General features: G+C 41.6%; 2 protein-coding genes across 3 annotated transcripts in view; both read left to right on the top strand.

The window, feature by feature from the left end:
* The window catches only part of frmd5a (FERM domain containing 5a), a gene marked incomplete at its 5' end in the record, with an annotated part of 86,751 nt that overhangs the window by 20,058 nt on the left and 44,483 nt on the right, over nt 1-22,210 (top strand). The gene's annotated exons all lie outside the window — the stretch shown is intronic.
* LOC310857974 (group XIIA secretory phospholipase A2-like) lies at nt 5,330-5,908 on the top strand (the record flags this gene model as incomplete). The annotated part of the gene is made up of 1 exon (XM_083764019.1): nt 5,330-5,908. One exon carries the CDS (start codon nt 5,330-5,332, stop codon nt 5,906-5,908), a length of 579 nt encoding a protein of 192 aa, XP_083620145.1.

Here is a 22,210-nt window from a genome sequence, read left to right as displayed (position 1 = left end):
TGAGCACATGACTATAGAGATAGTGTGTGTTGAGCACATGACTATAGAGATAGTGTGTGTTGAGCACATGACTATAGAGATAGTGTGTGTTGAGCACATGACTATAGAGATAGTGTGTGCTGAGCTAAAAAGGACTTTGGTGTGCGTTATCCTTGTGCACAGATATTAGCTGTACACAGACGGACGGATGGACACACACACGGATGGAAGGACGGACGGACGGACAGGATGCAAAACAGAACATACTCTCTCCTATATGCCTTCGGCCTAGTGGAGACAAAACAAATACACCAGATGCTTGACATGGTGCAGATAATACAATAGCAAAGAACGGCACACATTGCATAGTTGATCCATTTAAGTATTTAATTATTGATACAACAATAACCTGTTAACTTTCTTGTCAAATATGATATATGATTGACAATAAATAAATTCATATATACAGTATAGAAAAAAGACACAAAATGTAATCATCTTGACAACCTTATGATATCTCTCTTTCTCATTTACCTTTGTTTGTAAAGTGTATATCTGTGGCATAAGGTAACATCATTGCAATCAGTCTGGAGACAATCAACATCAACGTTCTTGTCTTGTTCTAAACAAAAGGCATCAGGCAGCACTTGTGCTTTGACAGGCGAGCTGCGTAGGTTTCATCCTACTCTTCCCCAGGGGAAGAATGATTTTTGCCTTGAGTACGCACAGGGAAAAAAGAGCCTATTCAGAAAAGCTTATTCAACACCTTTGTTATGCAATTGTGCGATAGCAAATGCAAGTGTATTTATATAAATTGTCTTTCCTGTTTTCACACTGGTGATGTGTAATTGCTGTGTTGCTACTGAGGTGATTTTACCTCTGCCGCAATAAATAATTTATAATCTTCATGCAGTATCTGAAATTAGATATTGAACTTCAGTTCCACATGGCTTTTGCATAATTATGGTTTGTATGTAACTGTAGTTTCATTTAGGAGATAACTGTTCGATACTTAGGTTAGGCCTGACATGATGTGATATAATCATTAAGTTATGAGGCAGTAGTAGAAAAGCTCTAAATCTAAATTGCAAATGTAATATATTTCCCCATCCTATAAGACTGCTATGGGAGCTGCACTAATTGAAATTCAATGTGAGTAGATGGGTCCTATCAATACAGAGATCAATGGCTTCTCTGCAGGCTGTGGGTAATCTGGGGATACTGTTGATGCTGCACTGTGGTCTAGTTTGTGACTGGTGAGTTGAGCTATTCTTAGTTCTGGTGTAGGTATAGAGAGCAGTGTTTTTTATAGGAAAGGCCAACCGCAAATCTTTTCATATTTCATTGTATTTATGAAATTTATTGTCTGTCTGTCTGTCTGTCTGTCTGTCTGCCTGCAGTAGAGGCCCCACGGGCACCGCTCTAGTTTATATACAGTATAAATTGCAGAAACCTTGTCTGTGTGTCTGTCTGTCTAGTTACTTCAAATCTGGTGTGTCGCTGATGACCCAGGGATGGTTTGTGACTTTCTGCCGAAATTCGGAATTCGTGCACAAGACTCCTGTAGAGCCACACTGTAAAATATCCCAACCTTTTTATTAGTGCAGTTTAGGCAACTCGATATGGTGGGGTGGTGACTGACAGACCTTGATTCTCATGTGTTCTCAGCATTGGATTTGGCACCAGGGCAGTTTTCTCCCACCTGGGTGAATTGCTTAAGTTTTGTGGCATCATCATCTGACTACCACTGGCTGCTGCAGGTGCTCCTGAGAGGCCTCCTGGTAGAGGAGGAATTAGCGGTCCTTCTATTATTAACGACGATGATGGACAGAAGATTGGCAGCAGAGCTTTATGGAAAGCCCTCTGGAGTGCCCTTCATGATGTTTTAGACATCCCATAATAGCCCTCTCCTCAGGTGGGAACTGCCTCAGGCTCAGACAGCTGCTGCAGGCCCATTGCTGCTGTGTAGAGCTAATTGTAATGCCACTCGTGAGTGATGAGCACCTATGGAGTTGGTTGAAGACACATGGAAAATCAATGGTGGGTATTATTTCAGATTACATTATTAACCACCACCAGCAGTACATAATGGCCCTAAGAGGTTTCACCTGTATTTAAGGTATCAAACAAGGTATATTCCTAACTTTATTCATACATGTGTACAATATAGCTTTAAAGACAGAGCTATAAGCAGTGATTATTAAATTGGAACAACAACCGCATGGGTATGACAGCCACCACTCAGCCCCTAGGGAAATTATGGGAAAGTGAGAAAGTACCTTGCTATTAGTCTAGCATGATAAATAGGTACCCGCATGGCTTTTTCCCCCTTTTTTCTTAGGTCCCTAATGGTATTTCTTTTAAATATTATTTCTCATGTTGCCATGGTCAAATAATTACCCATGGGGTTAATTTGGTGGCCAGATCAACTGGCGAAAAATTGTCTTTCATAACTCCTGAACTATACAACATATACAAATTAACCCAAATCAAAAGGCCATTGACTACTATGGTACAACAACTCTTAATTGGTGAAAAACACACATTTTAGGCTCATAACAATATACATTTTAGTATTTAGTTTTGCATGGGTGGAAATCAAACTAACTGATGACAATCTGACCATACTACTGTAGTTAATTGAAAGCAAAAGTATCAAAAGTATCATCCATCTCATCTTCAATCTCCACCTCATCACCATGACTGACGAGTGACGACTAGAGCCTGATCGTTTGTGTCCAATGCCAATTTAGATTTTAGAGAGTCTAAGACCACTGATTACGATATTGACCCATATCTGCCAGTGGAGGATGCAAAAGCGCAAATCACTTTCATCTTCTTGCGGCTCGACTACTGTAATGCACTTTTTTTCTGGCAAGCTCATCACTCACTTTTGTTTTTTACTTTGTTTTTTTGTGCTTTCCTGTAAATGTTGATTTAGTATATCTAACAATAGGTAGAGTCTGTGTGGTTCCTTATTGAAGTGTGTTCAGGTGACAGGTAGTCTGTGTGGTTCCCTTTAAATGTAGATAGGCCTAATACATTTTTGAATAGGTCTAGAGTCGACTCTAGTGTTTTGTTCGTTCTATTTTATTGTATTGTTTTAATTTTGATCTTGCCTCCTTTGTCCTTGATGATGTTTTTGATCTTATTGTTTTAAATCTTTTTAATATTGTGTTATTTTTCTTTTGTTGTTCTCTTTTTTATGTAAATGCCGTCAAGAAAGTAAATGCCATGTGGGTTCATGGGGACCTATTTCTCTATTATTTACAGATTTAGCTAAAACGTCCATTATATTGCCTGCTGTCTCACACATCTTATGAATTGCCATTTGACTGAGTCATTCTTGAACACAAGCTCTCCAAAGTGAAAGGTGGGCAAGATATCAATGTTTGAGTGTCTGCCACTGCTGTATACTTCAGAGAACTTTGAAGTAATTAGTAGCCGACTCTCAGGAGACTGTCGGCCACACTTCGCAGTCAATACTTTACTACCCACTTCATTCACTCACAATTATGTGTGGCATAACTGAGCTGAGTGAGTATACAGATTATGTACATGCAATGTATATGGCGCTCACCGATATCATAATGGTTGTTCCTCGATCCTTGTGTTCCTCGCTTTATAATGTTGAACATAGCCTGGTCAAATGAGAATGGATCTCACCCTCTCACTGTGTTAACATCTGTCTTGTTTCTTTTGCCGTGGCAATGGTGGCGCGTTTACCGAATCAGATCTCTGCAATGTCTGTCAGCGCAGACACTTTGAGTCATTGTTGGTACCTCAATCAGGCTGTGTGACATTACTGTGGCCCTTCAGAACACTGATGTGGTAGAAGGTGATTTGTGTTGGAATAATCTGCTCTCTTTTCCATTTAACCTGTGTGCATTTTGTTATGAGCGGCTGCTTTCAGTTGTCAGTAATAGGCTAACACCCACATTGCTATTTTGATATTTGCAGCTTGGCACTGGAGCAAAATTATAACCCCTTTCTTTATAAAGTACTATACAAGTTATTCTACATTCAAAATAGCACAATATCCTCACAATACACACTCTCCCTCCAGACTACATAAGACGTTTGACACCAGCATGTTTCCTTGGCCCCATTCATACTGTGATAGATTTATTCTTCTTCTGTGATTATATACATGCTGAACTTGTATTTGTCCCTGAGGATGGAGCTTAGCAGATTGCTCTGCTCTACTTTTCCACTTTGCCTCGCTGTGGCTGGTTTTGTTTTTCAACCTGACTGACTGATCCACCCTCGTAACAATATACTGTAAACAAACCAGATATGACGGCTTCTCTCTGTTGTGTGAGTCATTCAAATATCTAAGGACAAACTTGTCAAAGCTAATAATTGCAGGTGAAACACCAAATAAGTAAGAAATTTGCACAACAAGCTATCTTGCTATAAGGCGGAGATCAAGAACGCACTGTGGAGATAATTCATGTTCATGGTGCTCGTGGTATCACTTACATAATAACGATTATTATTATGTTTATTGATCGTTACAGTGAAGACCCACAGGAAAGGTGGAGGGAGAGACAGGGAGAGACATGCAGCAAAGGTCGCCGTGAACGGGACTCAAACACCCAACGCGCTGTCAGGCCAGAGCCTATATGTGGCATGGACCACTCACTATAGGCCAGAGGGCGCCTCGGGCCGACCCAATGGTTTAATAAAAAGATGTGGATATTGGTGAATAATTTGTTACTTGTATGTATGTACAAGGAGGGACATATTTGAGGGAGTTCTACACTGCTCTGTAAATGTTAGTGTACTGGGTGCATGCCCGTTTGGTTATACATTATGGGCCTTATTTTCGTCAGTGCTAATCCCCTTATCCTTAAACTTCTTTTTGCCTTTTTTACTATTTTGAAAAACATATTAAGATTGCTCAACTAGCCGATCTACATCAACACGTGAGCTTGTAGATCAGCTATTTGAACTATCCACATTTTTTTTCTCCAAAATAGTTAAAAAGGCAAGAAGTTTAGGCATAAGGGGGTTTATAACTGATGAAAATTGGGCCCATATATCCCTGTTACATATGAAATATGTAAATAATGTAAGTTGGAAATCTGCATGCTAAGGGTTTGCAGTCCATGTGATTCTATGTGTTATTTGCCTGTGGTCTCTCGGGAGAAAAAGACAGGTTTAACAATGGCTTCTATGTGGTCCTCAGACTTAATATGGACAGTCTCTATGACATATGATCGATGACGTATCTCTATGATGTCATAGATGCGGAAAGTCTGCATTTGAAGTATAAATTAATCCTTAGCAGTGAGCCTTTACTTTTCTACATGCAACGTGAAAGTTTCTTTCTTTTGTTTTGTGGACCATGAACAAGCTCCCCTGCCTTTCTGCTCTTCTCGTGTTGTGCTTCTATGGATGTTTATATCTCCATGTGTCTGCATGCAAACAAGAGCCAGAAACTCCAGACTGGCGAATGACATTAAAAAACATTCGTAATGGAATACAAAAAATTGAAGACTATATCAACGCTGCACTTGACTTGTTTGGTGGCGATGATGGGTTATGTCAATACAAATGTAGTGATGGTTCTAAGCCAGCACCACGTCCTAACTACAAGCCTCCACCCCCAAATGGATGTGGATCCACACTCTTTGGAGTTCAGTTTGACATAGGCATCCCAGCCATGACCACATGTTGCAAGCAGCACGACCACTGCTATGGTACTTGCGGTCGTCAGAAAAAGGACTGTGATGAGGAGTTCCAGGGCTGTCTGGAGACCATATGTCAAGATGTGAAAAGGACTTTAGGATTGGACCATAGTGTCCAAGTGTGCGAGTCAACTGTGACCCTGCTTTTTGATGCCGTCATGCACCTGGGCTGCAAACCCTACCTGGACAGCCAGCGAGAGTCCTGTATGTGTCAGTACGCAGAGAAGGAATTATGAAGAACTCCAGGCAGGAGATGTGTAACATAGCCTTACACAGTACAGGGGCAAAGATAACGAAATATAAATTCTTCAAACTCTTTCAAACTCAGTTGATGTTCTCAGGGATAGGTGCTCGGCTGGTAACTGCTAGACTCCTATGTGTTCAGCAGGATTATCTTTTAGACAGAGGAGGCCATTTGAGTATTTCCTACAGAGCACAATGACTCAGATGTGATAGGTAAAATAGCAACATGTTTAAAAAGAAAATACTGTCAAGACCTTTACTAAAAAAAGACTAAACGCCCAGGCCGTAGCGTAACGGTCTGGGCACCGGACTGGTAATCCAGTCGCAGTGTGCCGCGGGTTCGACTCCCGGACCCGACACGGCCTTTACTGCATGTCATCCCCCCATCTCTCTCCCGTTTCCTGTCAGCCTACTGTCTGTCCCTTCAAAAATCAATAAAAGGCGTAAGCCGCAAAAAAAATATCTTAAAAAAAAAAAAAAAGACTAAACAAAAACTACCCAGTTGCTGTCGGTGCGCACCACTGTTAATTTAACATAATTATACAAATGTGCATTTATAGCCTAAAGTAATAGCCTACTGTAAACATATTTTTTTGTAGCAACCAAGTCAGTATAGTAGCATGATCATCATCATCCTTCGAGTGCCCTCGAGATCTGCGACACAAGCTGCTTCCACTGGTCTCTGTTGCTCATTGCCACACCAAGTTCATTCACAGTCAGTCCTGTGTCCCTACTCAGAACATCTGGAAAAGTGAGAGGTCGTGTTCCTCTTGATGGGCAGGGTAGTCTCCACAGAAGAATATCCGAAATGACCTGGTCTTTTGCTCTGTGGCAGTGTCTTCTTTCTGCCACCACAACTGAGATGGGGGGGGTGCCTCCATAAATCTGAGCTTTTGTGGGATGGTCCTTCCATGAGAGGTTCTGGACACGCATGAGGAGTCTTGTGTATGTTCCGTCAAGACGATCCCGAAACTCCTTATTCATTGTCCATGTTTCGGCACCATAGAGAAGGATACTTTCCACACAGGCTTTGAACAGGTTGATCTTGGTAGCTCTTGAGATGTCTGACTGCCATATAAGATGTAGCTTACAAGCACTCCAGGCCTGTCCTTTCCTTGTCAGGAAGTCCTTTCTGCTACTGACTACGTATGATCCAAGATATTTGAAATCCTCAGTTTCTTTGATGTCACTGCCGTCCATGGAGCGGATGGTTGGGTGAACAGAGTCTTCATTCAGAAGCAGGCATTCTGTCTTTTTGGCATTGAGCAATTGGCCAACTTTGGCTGCTGACACTTCTAGTGATGTTAAAAGCTCTTGAGCAGAGTTTATGTGTTCAGCAAACAGTGCGATGTCATCCGCGTAGTCAAGGTCGGTCAGCCACTTCTGACTTTGACGACCAGATCTTCTGCCTATTGTGAGACCTCTGGAGGAGATGGTATCCATCGCTTGCCTAAGGACGTAGTCAACGACAATGACAAAGAGAAAAGGAGCGAGTGTGTCACCCTGAAGGATGCCTGTGGTTGTCTTCAATTCCTTTGTTGGTCCATCAATGCTCTGCACAAAGCAGACAGGGTTCTCATACATCACTGCTATTGCTTTCACCGTTACTTCTGGTATTCCATAGTTGAGCAGTATATGCATCATAGCTTTCCTGTTCACGCTATCGAATGCTTTGCAAAAATCTACAAAAATGATGGAAGCTTTCTTCTTTGATACCCAGAGTTCTTCGATGATTCTCCTTAAAGCAAGGATCTGTGGTAGAGTTGATCTTTTCTTACGGAAACCATTTTGGTTCCTACGGAGAACTGGGTCAACATGAGGTGTAATGCGGTTAAGCAGAAGAGAGTTGTAGATTTTGGAAGCAATGGCTGACAAGCATATACCTCTGTAGTTCCCAGGCTGCTGGAGGTCGCCTTTCTTGGGTAACGGTATGAGGCTAGATATGGAGAAGGCAGTGGGTTTGTTGCCCTTGCGTGTTTCATTGCAGAACATGAGGAGCTCTTCATGAAATAGTTCATGTTTCCATATGATGGCAGGAATACCGTCAGGTCCAGGGGTCTTTGACTTGCCGATTCCTTTGATGATGGTCTGCAGTTCACCCATGGAAAAGGGGTCAGTTCTGATAGGCAGTTTGTTAGAAACCTTTAGGTTGTAGAATGGAGCACTTAGGTGGACTGGCTGCTGATCAGGGTTACCGAGGAGTTTACTGAAGTGATCATACCAGGTGTTCAGGCGGTCTTCTGTGGTTTTACCTCTGATCTTAATGACAGGGGAGGACTTCTTATTGGTCAGTTCCCTGAGAACTTCCCAGGCAGCAGAGTGCCTCTTCTCCTCGTGTGCCCTTTCCAGTTCAGCTGTTTTAATCTTGATGTGATCCTCAAGTGTTCTGGTATAGGCAACATCAAGAGCAGATTTGGCTGCCTTCAGTCCTGCTTGTGAACCTCTGGTAGGACGTGTCCGATGGGTCTCTGAGGCTTTCTTCAGTGCTGTTCTTGCCTTGGTAACGTTAGGGCTGTCAGAGGTGGACTGGGTACTCTTTTGCTTCTTCGGGAGCGATTTCAAAGCTGTGTCTTTAGTTGCTGCAGCTAAAGTTCATATCTGGCACTTAAGTCTGTTTTGTCCTCCATCTCTTCTAAGAGCGAGGAGTACCTGTTGTGGACTGCCACTGTGTAAGTGTGACAGAGAGTGCCGTCTGCGGCAACCCTCTTCCAGTCCACCTTTTTCATCAGGTCCTGTAATGGGACTTTAGTCTGCCTGTAGCTGATTTGGCACCTACAGGAGACAATCTTGTGGTCAGATCCCACACTATCGAATGATGTGTAAGCTCTGCAGTTCTTCAGACTGTTTTGCCACTTCTTTCTGAACAGAACATAGTCGAGTTGTGCAAGATGTCCAGTTGGGTATCGATGCGTCCACAACCTGCCTAGGCGGTTCTGAAACTTGGTGTTAGCGGCTATGAGATTGAATTGATCCAGAAAGTCTGACAGGTGTCTGCCGTTTTTGTTGCTTGCTTTATGGAAGGTGAAGGGTGCCTTTTCTGGTCCAAGCTGTGCATTGAAATCTCCTCCAATGATTAGCAGGTTGTGTGCTGGGACGGCTGAGACAACAGAGGACAGATCCTTGTAGAAACTGACAACATCTGGCTCATTCCTGTCCTCGTTTGTTGGACTGTAGCAACCAATAATAGTTGTCTCTGGGTTGCCAACGAGAGTCATGTGTAGTAAGTATGGTGTTACATTTAATCCGGTAGACTTTATATTAGTGTAATTCATAATTATAAAAATATGAATTATAAGTTCAAAAATTAAGACTCAAAATCAATCTGAATTTAAGAAGGGGCACCAGTGAAATGAGCTTTTGGAATAAGCACCAGATTGATTTGTATTTAGCCTTTAAGTTAAACCACTAATAAAACAATTAAAAGATTATAAAATAATCAATTATTATTTTATCTTAATAAATCTATGGAATCTGAAGGTAAGAGGTCTTTTCCATTACATAGCCTTTTTTACTTTGCATGTGTCAAAAACCAGTAAGTTCAACTCTTGAGCAAATAATAGACTTGTTTAAAAAATGAATCAATTTATTTCCACACCTAAGCTAATAGACAAACTTAGTAGAACAATAATCAAACGAATTCTTAAACAAGGGTTAATACAGGTTCGAATAGCATTGAAGAAACAAATCAAATGATAATGAAATAAATATATGATAGATAATGTTCTGTTGCCATGAACTTAGAAACTTGATGTAAATGCAATCACTTTCCTGAGCGTTGGCTTTGTTGAGAGCTTGAGAGAGAGAGGCAGACTGGGGTCGTCTGTTTTCTGAGGGAGAGAGGTGGAGTGGCAGCGGCAGGGGTTCGATTTGGCTATAACCCCTGGGCTTGTCGATGTAGTGCCTGGGATCGCCTGGGACTGCCTGGGACGCTCAGGTAAGAGCGTCGGGAGCTGGTCTGTGTAGACCCATCTCATCCTTCTGGCTCCTTGGTCTCTCCCTCTATCCTGTCTTCTGGAGCTGGTCTGTGTAGCGTTGTGGCCAAGACCCTCTCATCAGACGTCCTTTCCTCTCCTCTCCCTTCATCCGGTCTTCATGGACTCCCCACTCCCCCACTAATCCTGTCTTGCTTCTGTCTGCCTCCCTAATATATAGTTCTGGTTCGTTGTGCAATACATGGTTCAGTTACCATATATGTCACTCTCTTTGCAAGATGGAGACATTGAGATGTCTTGTGACATTCCCAGACGACGTCAACATGTTGCTGTTGTGGCAAAGTTTCCTTTGAAGTTCATTTTGGGAAAGGGTGTACGCATGCACTTTCCATGGCTTTAGATTTCACATAACACACAATCTGCACACATGTATGAATCTACATTTATTGTACAGTGAATGTCATATTCCCAATTGATGGTTAAGGAATTGTGAATGAATGCTTTTGTGACTGAGTGGAACATTCAACCTTTGACATCCAAAGTCAGGGTGTGATCTGTGGCGATGACACTTTATCCAGCTGAAATGCAATCAAGTCTTTATGACACTTAATCCAGCTGATATGGAATCAAGTCTTTATGATACATAATCCATCTAAAATGGAATCAAGTCTTTATGGTACAAGGGTATCCCTTGGACCTGAGTCTCTGAGTCTGTAGGAAACAAATCAAATAGATTTCCTTCCTTGTACCTATGAACATGAAGGCCAATGTCTGGAATTGGACAGTTTCAGTGTACCTTTGTGCACACAAAGTATGCCACTGGTGCAGGAATTGAGACCATTCTTGAGGGTCAAAAGGTCAGCAGACCCCTCTGTAGGCCTATATCTGTCCGGCTTCTCTGCTTACATGCTTGTCCATGTGGTGTCAGTATGGAAGAGAGAAATCACTTCACATGATGTTCATTAGATGTCATCCAATGCTGTATGTGGTATAGCTGGATGCGATAGCTTAATTGTGCCTTTATACCCCATATCTACTACAAATCCCCCATTTCATAATAAAAGATCAAAGGTTACTGGTGATGTTTTGATTATGAAACTTAGTTGATAAAAGCACAATCAATGAACTCAGGGAAGCAATAGATCATGTTAGCAAATCCATGGCATAAGAACATATCTCTATGCTACGCCTATAGTATGTTAATGCTACTGATCCATAATTTGATTTCATTAATGAAAATATCCTGAGATTATGAGTAGACATAGACTTATTATTCAAAGGAGTAAAACCAGGCATGCAGTATATTATAAACAATACTGGGGTTTTATTCTGAGTGTTAGTCTACCCTATAAGGAAATGGGGATTTCCTATTTCCACAGTAGTTGTGTAGATTGGAGTAAAAGGGGACTACACTAAGTTTGAATAACAGAAAGAAAAGAAAGGAAAGAAAATAAAGAAAAGAAAGGAAGGAATTATGTTGACTGGTTGGGTCAAAGCTGAGAATTCTTCCCAAAACTTCTATAGGGAGGGGACTAATTGGGTGTCCTCTCATTCCTACCTACACTAAGAAGTATGCACCAGCCAGGGACATGCAACATGCAGGCCGGTGGTTATTTCAGTACTTGAAAAGTTGAAACCTATGGGGCATAGTGTAGGAGGTAATAGTTTAATATTGATTGGTGGATCAGTTTCCACCCTGTAGGCTACTAGCTTATTAACCAGTGAATACCAAACATAAGGTTTCTATGGAAGTTGACTACTTTGGGCGATAGGTAGATATCTTGAGAGCCAATAGTAACTTATAAAAATAAATAAAAATACATCCCCCAATGGCAGATGTCTCGACGCGGTCTGTAAAACAGAGTTACAGAAAAACTAAGTTAACTCCGTTCAGTTTGCAATTAATTCTAAGTGACAGAGTAACAAAGTGGTATTTGGAAGTACTGTGTTACTTTCTTGATTAGTGCACAACATAAAGCAGCATATCTCCTTTGAAGGAGATTCACAAAGTTATATGCAAAGACCCCTATTTCAAAATCAAGATATCAAACCTTTGATCTTTTATTATGAAATGGGGGATTTGTAGTAGATAAGGGGTATAAAACCACAACCCAGCTATACCACATACAGCATTGGAAGATATCTAATGAACATCTTCCATACTGACACGTCATGCACATGCATGAAGTTGAAGGAGACGGACAGAATTAGCCCTGCAGAAGGGTCTGCTGACCTTTTGACCCTCAAGAATGGTCTCAATTCCTGCACCAGTGACATACTTGTGTGCACAAAATGTACACACTCCAACAGGAACTGTCCAAATTCCAACTATTGGCTTTCATGTTCATAATTATGTACAAAGAAGAACAATTTATTGACTTTTCCCTACAGACTCAGAGACTCAGTCCCATGGGACACCCTTGTACCATAAAGACTTGATTCCATTTCGGCTGGATAAAGTGTCATCGCCACCGATCACACCCTGACTTTGGATATGTCAAAGGTGGAATATCCCACTCAGTCACAAAAGCATTCATTCACAATTCCTGGACCCTCAATTGGAAATATGACATTCACTGTACAATAAATGTAGATTAATTACATTTATACATGTAAATACAGATTGTGTGTTATGTGAAATGTATAAGCCATGAAAAGTGCATGCGTACACCCTTTCCCAAAATGAACTTCAAAGAAATACCAGCCTCACGAAAACATGTTGACGAAGTCTGGAAATGTCACGAGACATCTCAATGTCTCCATCTTGCAAAGAGAGTGACATACAGAGTAACTGAGCCCAACGAAGAGAACTATATATTTGGAGAGGCAGACAGAAAAACTAGGATTAGTGGAGTCCATGAAGACCGGATGAAGGGAGAGGAGAGGAAAGGACGTCTGATGAGAGGGTCTTGGCCACAACGCTACACAGACCAGCTCCAGAAGACAGGATAGAGGGAGAGACCAAGGAGCCAGAAGGATGAGATGGGTCTACACAGACCAGCTCCCGACGCTCTTACCTGAGCGTCCCAGGCAGTCCCAGGCGATCCCAGGCACTACATCGACAAGCCCAGGGGTTATAGCCAAATCGAACCCCTGCCGCTGCCACTCCACCTCTCTCCCTCAGAAGACAGACGACCCCAGTCTGCCTCTCTCTCTCAAGCTCTCAACAAAGCCAACACTCAGGAAAGTGATTGCATTTACATCAGGTTTCTAAGTTCATGGCAAAAGAACATTACCTATCATATAGATATTTCATTATCATTTGATTTGTTTCTTCAATTCTATTTTGAACCTGTATTAACCCTTGTTTAAGAAATCGTTTGATTATTGTTCTACTAAGTTTGTCTATTAGCTTAGGTGTGGAAATAAATTGATTCATTTTTTAAAACAAGTCTATTATTTGCTCAAGAGTTGAACTGGTTTTTGACACATGCAAAGTAAGAAAGGCTATGTAATGGAAAAGACCTCTTACCTTCAGATTCCATAGATTTATTAAGATAAAATAATAATTGATTATTTTATAATCTTTTAATTGTTTTATTAATGGTTTAATTTAAAGGCTAAATACAAATCAATCTGGTGCTTATTCCAAAAGCTCATTTCACTGGTGCCCCTTCTTAAATTCAGATTGATTTTGAGTCTTAATTTTTGAACTTATAATTCATATTTTTATAAGTATGAATTACACTAATATAAAGTCTACCGGATTAAATGTAACACCATACATACTACACATGGCTATTATCCGTTCGGTGTGTTTTATGATGTTGTGGCATGCTTTCAGTGCTCTTGGTGACAGAAGAAAACCAACACCTCTGATGGTAGAATTTGTACTGTTCTTCTCAGCTGAGGCTGTGATGAGCGTATAGGAGTTAATCTTCTCTTGAACAAGTACATCTGGATGGTGCACTCTGTGCTCTTGAACACATATGACATCAATACTGTGATGGTGGGCGAGGAACGCTAACTCGTGTTTCTTTTGAATGGAATGAATAGTTCTAACATTAAAAGTGCTAACGCTGAAAGGTGTCTTTCTGCGTACAAATCTTCTTTCCGGATCATCTTTGTCAGCATCTGAACTGATTCTTCCATCTGGATTTAGAACCAGCCCGTCATTCATTATGGTTGTGGCCATAGGCGACTTGGATGACCTGGAGGTGGCAGGGGCTTTAACCCTGGTGCAATCAGTTTGTGTCTTCATGATCTTGTCGTTTGCTAAATGTGTACTGAGAGCGCAACTTCTTCAGACACCCTTTTCTATTCAGGGGAGGTCCCTTAGCCTTTGACCCTGGATGGCCTCTACTACAAGGCAGTAGTCTCGTTACCCTGATGGGGGAGGCATACGGGTGCTACACCTTGCCCAAGGGTGACCCGGAACTATGTAAGGCAGGGGCGTCCAGCTCCCTGAGGCTTTATACGAGCCCACATACCCAGAACAGTAAACCAAGTCAGTATAGTAGCATGATACATTGCCATTAAAGGTATATTCAGTGATTTCACTTAATTCAAATATCACTTATTTTTTTGTTTTGTTGTGATAATCCTCCCAACTATAGAGTGTGCTGACCATATAAGGAGTTCCTCCCTGTCCCCAGTGAGCCCCTGGGGTAAAAAAAAACCCTAGGTTTCGTTTTTGGTCTTTCGTCTTCATCCAATCAGGATGAGAGGGGCTTTCCGCCAATCATGATCGAGCAGAGGCGGGCCTTGGTGTGCTTGCTGTTGGCCTGTTGCACTTCCCCCCACTGTAGAGTGTGTGCATGTGTGCATCTTGCTACCGGGGCGGGCCGGGGGGTTTTCCAAATCACCCAAATCACTGAATGCTCCTTTAATGGTATTTATTAACCTTCAAAATAATAATAATGCCTTCTGTATGTCATTCTGGCTCAAGCGTACTTGCTAACTTTCAATAAGAAATAGTGTTTTATAGTGTTTAGAGAAGTCCATAAACACATGTGGAATTCTTATTGTAAAAAATATGTATACGAGCGAAAGATTATATAAAAAAGTAACTTGTTTAACTGAAAAAGGTACACAGTATGTTAAGAAAGGGATGTTAGCCACTAATCTGTGACCTATCCTGAGTGAATGGCTGCTGACTTCTCTGTATTTACAGCTCACAGTGCTTGTAAAAGACCAAAGGACAGATTCATCGTGGGGAATTGAAGCCTGTGGTAGAAAATCCACTTGTTCTGGTATACTGTAATTGGTGCCCGAGGAGCACAGCATTAGTGCATTCTGTTAATCCAGCACAGTTTGGGCTATTAGGCCATGCAGGGCTGAGTCCCACTGGAGCAGATGAGTGACGTGAGCAGTGGCAAGCAGAACGTGGTTCCATTGCCTTTCAAAAGGATGATTGCATGGTCGTTAATGGGATCAGTGTTTTGGGCTCAAGGTTGGTGGCGGTTTGTTCAAGATGGCCTTCTCTCTGTGGGCTTCTTGTGAAGCTTGGAGGACACTTCTATCAAGGCAAATTTCTAATGATAATAAATAACTCAAGGGGGGGTTTTCCACCCAAGGGAAGTTAGAAAACATTGTCCAAGACCTCTAAACTCTAAAGGTTGCGTTGGTTTTTAGATGACACTATATGGTTTGATGAATGCGTTTTGGCTAATGACAATGTTTAGGATAGGTGGCGCATCGTGCACGAGCCCTTTAGTCCACTTGGACCTATAGCCTGGGGGAAGGTCGGAACATAAATGATATGCACTTTAATCATTGTCACCGGCCTCGCCATGCTCCTCCTCATGCCAGATGGTTGGTGTGTGTGTGTGTGTGTGTGTGTGTGTGTGTGTGTGTGTGTGTGTGTGTGTGTGTGTGTGCGCGCGTGCGTGCGTGCGTGTATCCACGTGTGTGTCCAAGCAAGTATGCTCTTATTATTGTCAAGTGAACCCATATACATCCCACATAAATCCCTCTATTCTTCCTGAATTGTCCACAGGAACTCAACATTTGAACATGGTTTGTACTGTACTTACCTTAGAGTATAATTGAATAGAGACGGCACCCGGAGGAAACCCTGAGGCGAAATGGACATAGTGGCCGAATGTGGTATTGCAGCGCTGGCCCAAACACACGAACGCGCTGGTCTGTTGACTATCATTGCGCACGTTGACACGTGAACGCTGTTTCATACGTGAACGCACGTGAACGCATGCAATGATAGTCAACGGCAGCACGTTCATGTGTTTGGACCCAATCCATCCCAGAATGCACTCTGTTCCTACCCGGAAGGAGGAGTGAAATCGCCTCATGTGCTTTTGAGCAACTTAATGCTAGTGGATGGGAGGAGAAATCCGGTGCCGTCTCTATTCATATATACTCTAAGGTACTTACAAGTATCACTAAAATAAATTAATTCAAATTAATTCACGCACGCACACGCACACGCACACGCACGTGTGCGCGTGCACGCACGCACACACACACACACACACACACACACACACACACACACACACACACACACACACACACACACACACACACACACACACTGTCTGTCTCTCCAGTTATTTAGTAAACACATTTTCAGGTGGGTCACCAATTTCATTCAATTGGCAACTTAAATTTTATAGTGCTCCAGTTCCAATTTTGTCATCATTCGATCAAATTGGGGAACCAAGCTGGAAATGTACAGTATTTTCTGGTTATTAAAGGGCTGGAGAGACGAAACACTCGATAGCAAGGTAGAGCTATTTGACTCTAATTATAACAAACAAATACAGATACTTAGATAGCAGAATGTGTTCATGAGGAGACGTTATAGGGAAGCAATGCCTTGCTTGAGAGGATTAAACTAGATTTAGTTGCTGTTTCTGTAGGATGGAGAAAGGATGGGTTCATTCATCAATTCACCTTGCCATATAGTTTTGGATAATCAAGGTCTCTCTCAAATATGATAATATTCTTTACTGATGTGTGGGTGCATGCTGCATTGAAAACATATGAACATTAATTAATTAATGTGGTGAGTACTCTCTTGCACCACATCCTTACTTCTTGATTTTGTTCTCTGAGAGGACATTGGAGGGATACATATACATTTCTGGCAAAAACCACTGCAATCCACTGCAATTCCTTCCTGCCAGTCGAAGATCATGATCTCAGGCTGCGAAAGGGAGAGGATTTTTGCGCTAATATTAAAGTAAAGGTAAGCTAAACACCCCATATGTTTTTGGCGAGAAATAATCCATTGATGACTTGAGATGGATTCACTGACCATACACTTTGTAAGAAGGTCTTTGTCAGCAACATGATTTCCAGAAGATGCACCAACCCCACCAACCCCTAATTGATTTTATGTAAATGTTTTCTATGAATCTCTTTTTTCTGTTATCCCTCTCATTTTGACCATAGCATCTAAATCTTCCAGAGGCCCTGGCATGCTCTGAGTCTGATATGACACCAAATCGATCAGGCTGATTTTCCCGTTGCACACTGTTAAATTCTAAGTGTCAACTTAACTCACAGGGTGTAAAAATGGATCTGTAAGGGTCAGAGTTCAAATCGACACTCAGGATTTTGCAGTTCACAGTTTTCCTTTGCTGAGTGGACTGTTCTGCAGTGGCTGATAGGTTGAGGTTTTCATTGTGCTAGGGTTCATCCATCTCATGCTCTGTGGCATACAGGGACAGTGTTGTCTGAACTGATGGATGTACTTCACTAAGTCAGAAGTCTCACATGCAAATGCTGTGTAGTGTAGACATACAGTATGCTTCCTCGTTTCCTCAGTTACAGCAGTCCTGTTGACAACTGCTTTTTACACCATGTTTATTTTCTTATGGGATTTGAGGGAGAACAAGTCTGTACACGTACAAGCATAGCAGTTAGCGACATGGTGAATGGATACAGTAGTGAATGACTAAGCAATTAATTCACACCTAATGCTGCAAAGCACTTACGTGATTGTGTTGTTAAGTGAACAATGAAACTGCAGTTTTGAATGCAAAAATGCGTTTCTCTCTAGCAGTAGACATTTTATGACGAGGCTGCCCAGGGAGGACACAACGATATGAATGACGTCATGACTCCCAGACAGTGCGTCTTGGCGTGGCACGATTTAACAGAGGTTGGAAACACATGGTCAAAGGGCCTGTGTCACTGCCCTCCCACACCACTACAGTTCCAGTTTGACCAGGCCATGCATGCCACCCTGTGCAACCAAAGCCAGGCCACTCAAGCATCCCCCCCCCCTTACCCCCCGGGCAAACAAAGCCCCCTTTCAGAAGCATCCTCATGCAGCGCAGAAGCAATCTGTTCCTCTTGGCTGCTTGCTGTGAAGCCACCCATGCAGGCCTTTCCATGCTACAGCGTTGCTTTGTGCACGGACTGTGTAGGTAAAAGACACGAGAAGCTGAGATAAGCGATCTTCCTCGCAACTCTCTGCAGCAGTATAGCGTCGGCGTATTGAATGTGGACTTTGATTCGGGAGCAAAGACACATGCTCACTGCCCTGGAAGAAAACCAGGAAGTGAAGATCACAACATGCTTTTCGTCTCTGTAAGAGAGGACACCATTGTTGAGACCATAGACTTTTATTCTATACTTAGGGGGTCGTTCATTCTACGAAAACATGCCATTTTCTAGTTTTTAACACCTATTTTGGATGAAGTAGATATTTACCTATCAGAAACATGAGCTGTGCCATCTTAGGCTATTTTTTATTTTTATTTTTTTTCACACTTTCAATCAGTGTGCATTTCATCAACCCTGTTTAAATTACTTTTTGGAAATGTTTAAAATATTTAGAACAAATGGCATACATTACAATATGAAAGATGAATTCCTCTTGCTACATGCCGTGTGTTTGTCAAGTGTAAATATATTTATTTTGATTATTGGTACGAGTCATTTATAAGTTATTTTTATTTTTATTTTCCAATGTTGAATCCCAAAACCACAATTAAATCATTCTTTTTTTTTTTATGTTTCTTTTGTGGCTTTCGCCTTTATTTTATATTGTTTATGGAGGTACAGACAATAGGGCTGACAGGAAATGGGGAGAGAGGTGGGGGGGTGACATGCAGTAAAGGCCGTCGGGATCGGAAGTCGAACCCGCAGCACAGATTAGATTACCAACCAAGGTGCCTGGACCGCTTGAGCCACGGCCCAGGCCAATTAAATCATTATTTATCACAGTTATTTGTATGACAATTAATCGTCAATTAAAATGTCATGACCGTGAAAGCCCTGTTGATGTCATGTGTTATGCTAATTCATGTCATTGTCAATCAGCCAAGTCCTCTCCCTGACTACAGTAGGCCTACCTGCAGCCTCCACTGGCCCCATTCAGTCAATATCAGCACTAGAGAAGATGACGAGTGAGAATGGATCCTAGTACTACAAATCAAGATATTTTCACTTTAACAAGCTAACAAGAGTAGACACAAGGACTAACAAGATTTTGAAAATCTCTGCTTTCATTTTATGTTCCTTGACTTATAGGCCTTAGGCTACATAGTGTTTTCCTTATCAGCAGTCTTTTCCAATGCTCCAAGTCTGCAACGCAAACATTATTCCTGATCTGTTTGTCATCTTCGTTCATACAAACACATTTTAAAATATCTTTAAAATATGTTAATATGTAATCTCATTTATGCTAAGCAGTAGCAAGCTACTTATTTACATTATTTACGTGACTACAAAGGTGAAACAGAAGTGGGGGGAGGTGGGACATCCGCTGCATTTTCTACAAATTATTAGCGCTTCCAATGTACAGAATGTTAGGTGGAATCATTTAGAAATTGGATGAACCAGCCAATAGTCTTTCTCGAGAGACTACCTTTCTCAGTAATCAAGTAGGCAAAGTGAAATAATAAATGCAACAGTCTTATGTTGTGATAATCTGTTGTGGCATTTTCAACTTTCCCCCTGTAGACTATAATGCAGCAATGATGAGTTCTGCTGTTAAATTATCTCTGTAATGCCTTTGAATAATCAATAGATACATTTGTCAGATTATTGAGTTGTCCTTCTTAACGTCTACATTTGTCTCACTAACTGTTCACCACCAAAAGAATGATGGCTTCAAACCAGACCATAGAATGAATTGGAAATGTGTTAAAGTCTTAAACCCTAGCCTAATATATACTTATTTGTACAACACATATCTAAAGATTAATTATTTACAAGCTCACAATGCGTTGTGAGCTTTGTGTACTATTTTTGAAATATTATTATTATTTACTTTTGACGCTTTTCTGTGCAAATTAACGGTAATGACAATGTTGGCTACTTGGCTATGAGCGGGTCCAAGCTAAGTAAAGATACTGTTTAGCAGGTCTCCCAGCCTACAGATTCAGGAAAAATAATATATTTATTCATTTATTATTATTATATCTACAATTATTTTCAGAATCAGTGAATGTGTTGATTTAAGTTTTCTTCAATTATTTGGTTAATCTATGTGATTATTTTAGATCAATTTAGATGGTAAAATAGAGATGCCAGGGTTAAAAGAATGGACAGATCCTGCAATAAATTAAACACTACAATTTAAACATTTTCTTAAGTTATTAATTCTAAAACTTCACTCTCTCTATTGTGTAATTTGTAGCTTGCAGACTTGCTTGTCTGCGGTCGGTGTGGAACTTGGGCCTGTCTATCATTATGTGTAATACCCCAGTGGATCCGAGAAGACCCCAGTGGACCCGCACTGTGTGTGTGACCGTGTCTGCATCTGTGACGTGCTGCACTGGTGAAAGAGAAATGCAATGAAGTGCTGTTTAACTTTAGCCTGGCTCCAGCCCTGAATCGTTAGCCACGCCCATTAAGAAAATATGTTCTGGCGATTCAGTGAAACGAAATGAAAATTCAGACTGAGTGTCAGGCTAGTTTAACTTGTGAGATGTTTTAAGATGGTTTGGGATAAGATTATTGCAGCGCAACAAAAAAACAAAAAACGTGGAGATACGCAATGCATAGCATACTACAGTACTGCAAGGCAAGCCAGCTGCTACTGCCTGACAAGTTTATTTGAATTGAAAACACTGGCGTACAATCATGGATTGCTCGTCCGGTCTTTCACAGTTTTGACAGCTAAACCGACTTTCCCGAGTTTATTGATTTCGTCTTTGCCTTACGAACCCGAGTAGCCCGAGTTATGTTTTATTTGTTTTATTGATGATTGAACTTATCTATATCACAAGACAAAACCTGCGCGTCACATTAGCTCGGGCCCGGATTGCTGTTTAGCATCACTGATGCCGACTTCCATGGACACGATCACACGCCACAGGCCACGGCCAGCCTCCCGGGACCTCGCTGCAACGTAACTAGGATGAGACGCCCGAAGGGCGGTGAAATTCTAGTGAGACATACGAGGTTTTCCGCGGCTACTTTGTGACACGTCACACGTTGGGATCACGTGACCAAAAAAAACAAGTCTCGCCTGCTTCTGCGGACCGCTGGGTATAATCTCTCTCTAATGCAATGCTATGGACAATGGCGGCGCGCAACGAGCGGCTATATTTTCCTTCGTTGTCACTGGCCATCCCCTTTCCACAGCCATGCCCCCTTCCCTGGGGTACCGTAGGGGTATCTTGCCACACTAATTGAAAGCCCAGCACCCAGTTTATCTGTTCGCCTTCCCCTACCAAACCACACCGTTTGCACACATCTCACCATGCACATCACCAACAGCATGCCTGTCCATTCACACCAGAGCACTCTGCCCCCTCCCCCTTCTGGCTGCTGACTGTGCAGGAGACTCCACCACTTAGTCAATAGTCACGCAGTACTCATCGACAAACACGTAGTGTTGACTACACTAATAAGGACCCATGCCGGCCACCACACGCCACCAAGACCCCACATTACTCCCTACAACAGACCTGTGCAACCAAGGAGCACTTTTTCTAGTTTGATTTTGGTTTGGAGGAAAAGTAACATTAGGATCCTTAAGACTAACTTTAAAATAAAACAGTTTATAAATAATACAGGATCGCAGAATCAATATTTTGTATGGATCTGTTTAGACTGCCAAGTTTGTTCTGCAGAAACAAGTAGCGGATATCAGGCCGAAGAAGACATTTGTCTTGGAATATCATCTCTGAACAGACTCATTTGTGAAGCATAATACATAAGCCACATTTGAGAGATTAGACCTTTTCTTTTATCAAAGTCTATTTTGTATTTTTGTCTGTTGCAGTCAGTTACTATTTTTGACTTGTGTTAAATCAATTGAGGCATGAAAATGTTGCTAGTTCATCGAGTTGAGCCTAACTGTATCATTGATTAAACAATAGGGACTTCTCTTTGAAGCCTCATAAGTGACACCACACTAAATCTCTGAAATAGGCTGTCGGTCCAAATCCCCAGACATCAGCCCTGTTACGCTCATCCAACCTAGCTGTATGCATTGAG

This window comes from Protomyctophum parallelum, assembly GCF_964188405.1.
Source record: "Protomyctophum parallelum genome assembly, chromosome: 4".
Lineage (NCBI taxonomy): Eukaryota > Metazoa > Chordata > Actinopteri > Myctophiformes > Myctophidae > Protomyctophum > Protomyctophum parallelum.
The sequence above is the reverse complement of the archived record's forward strand: the minus strand, read 5'-3'. Positions and strand labels throughout refer to the sequence as shown.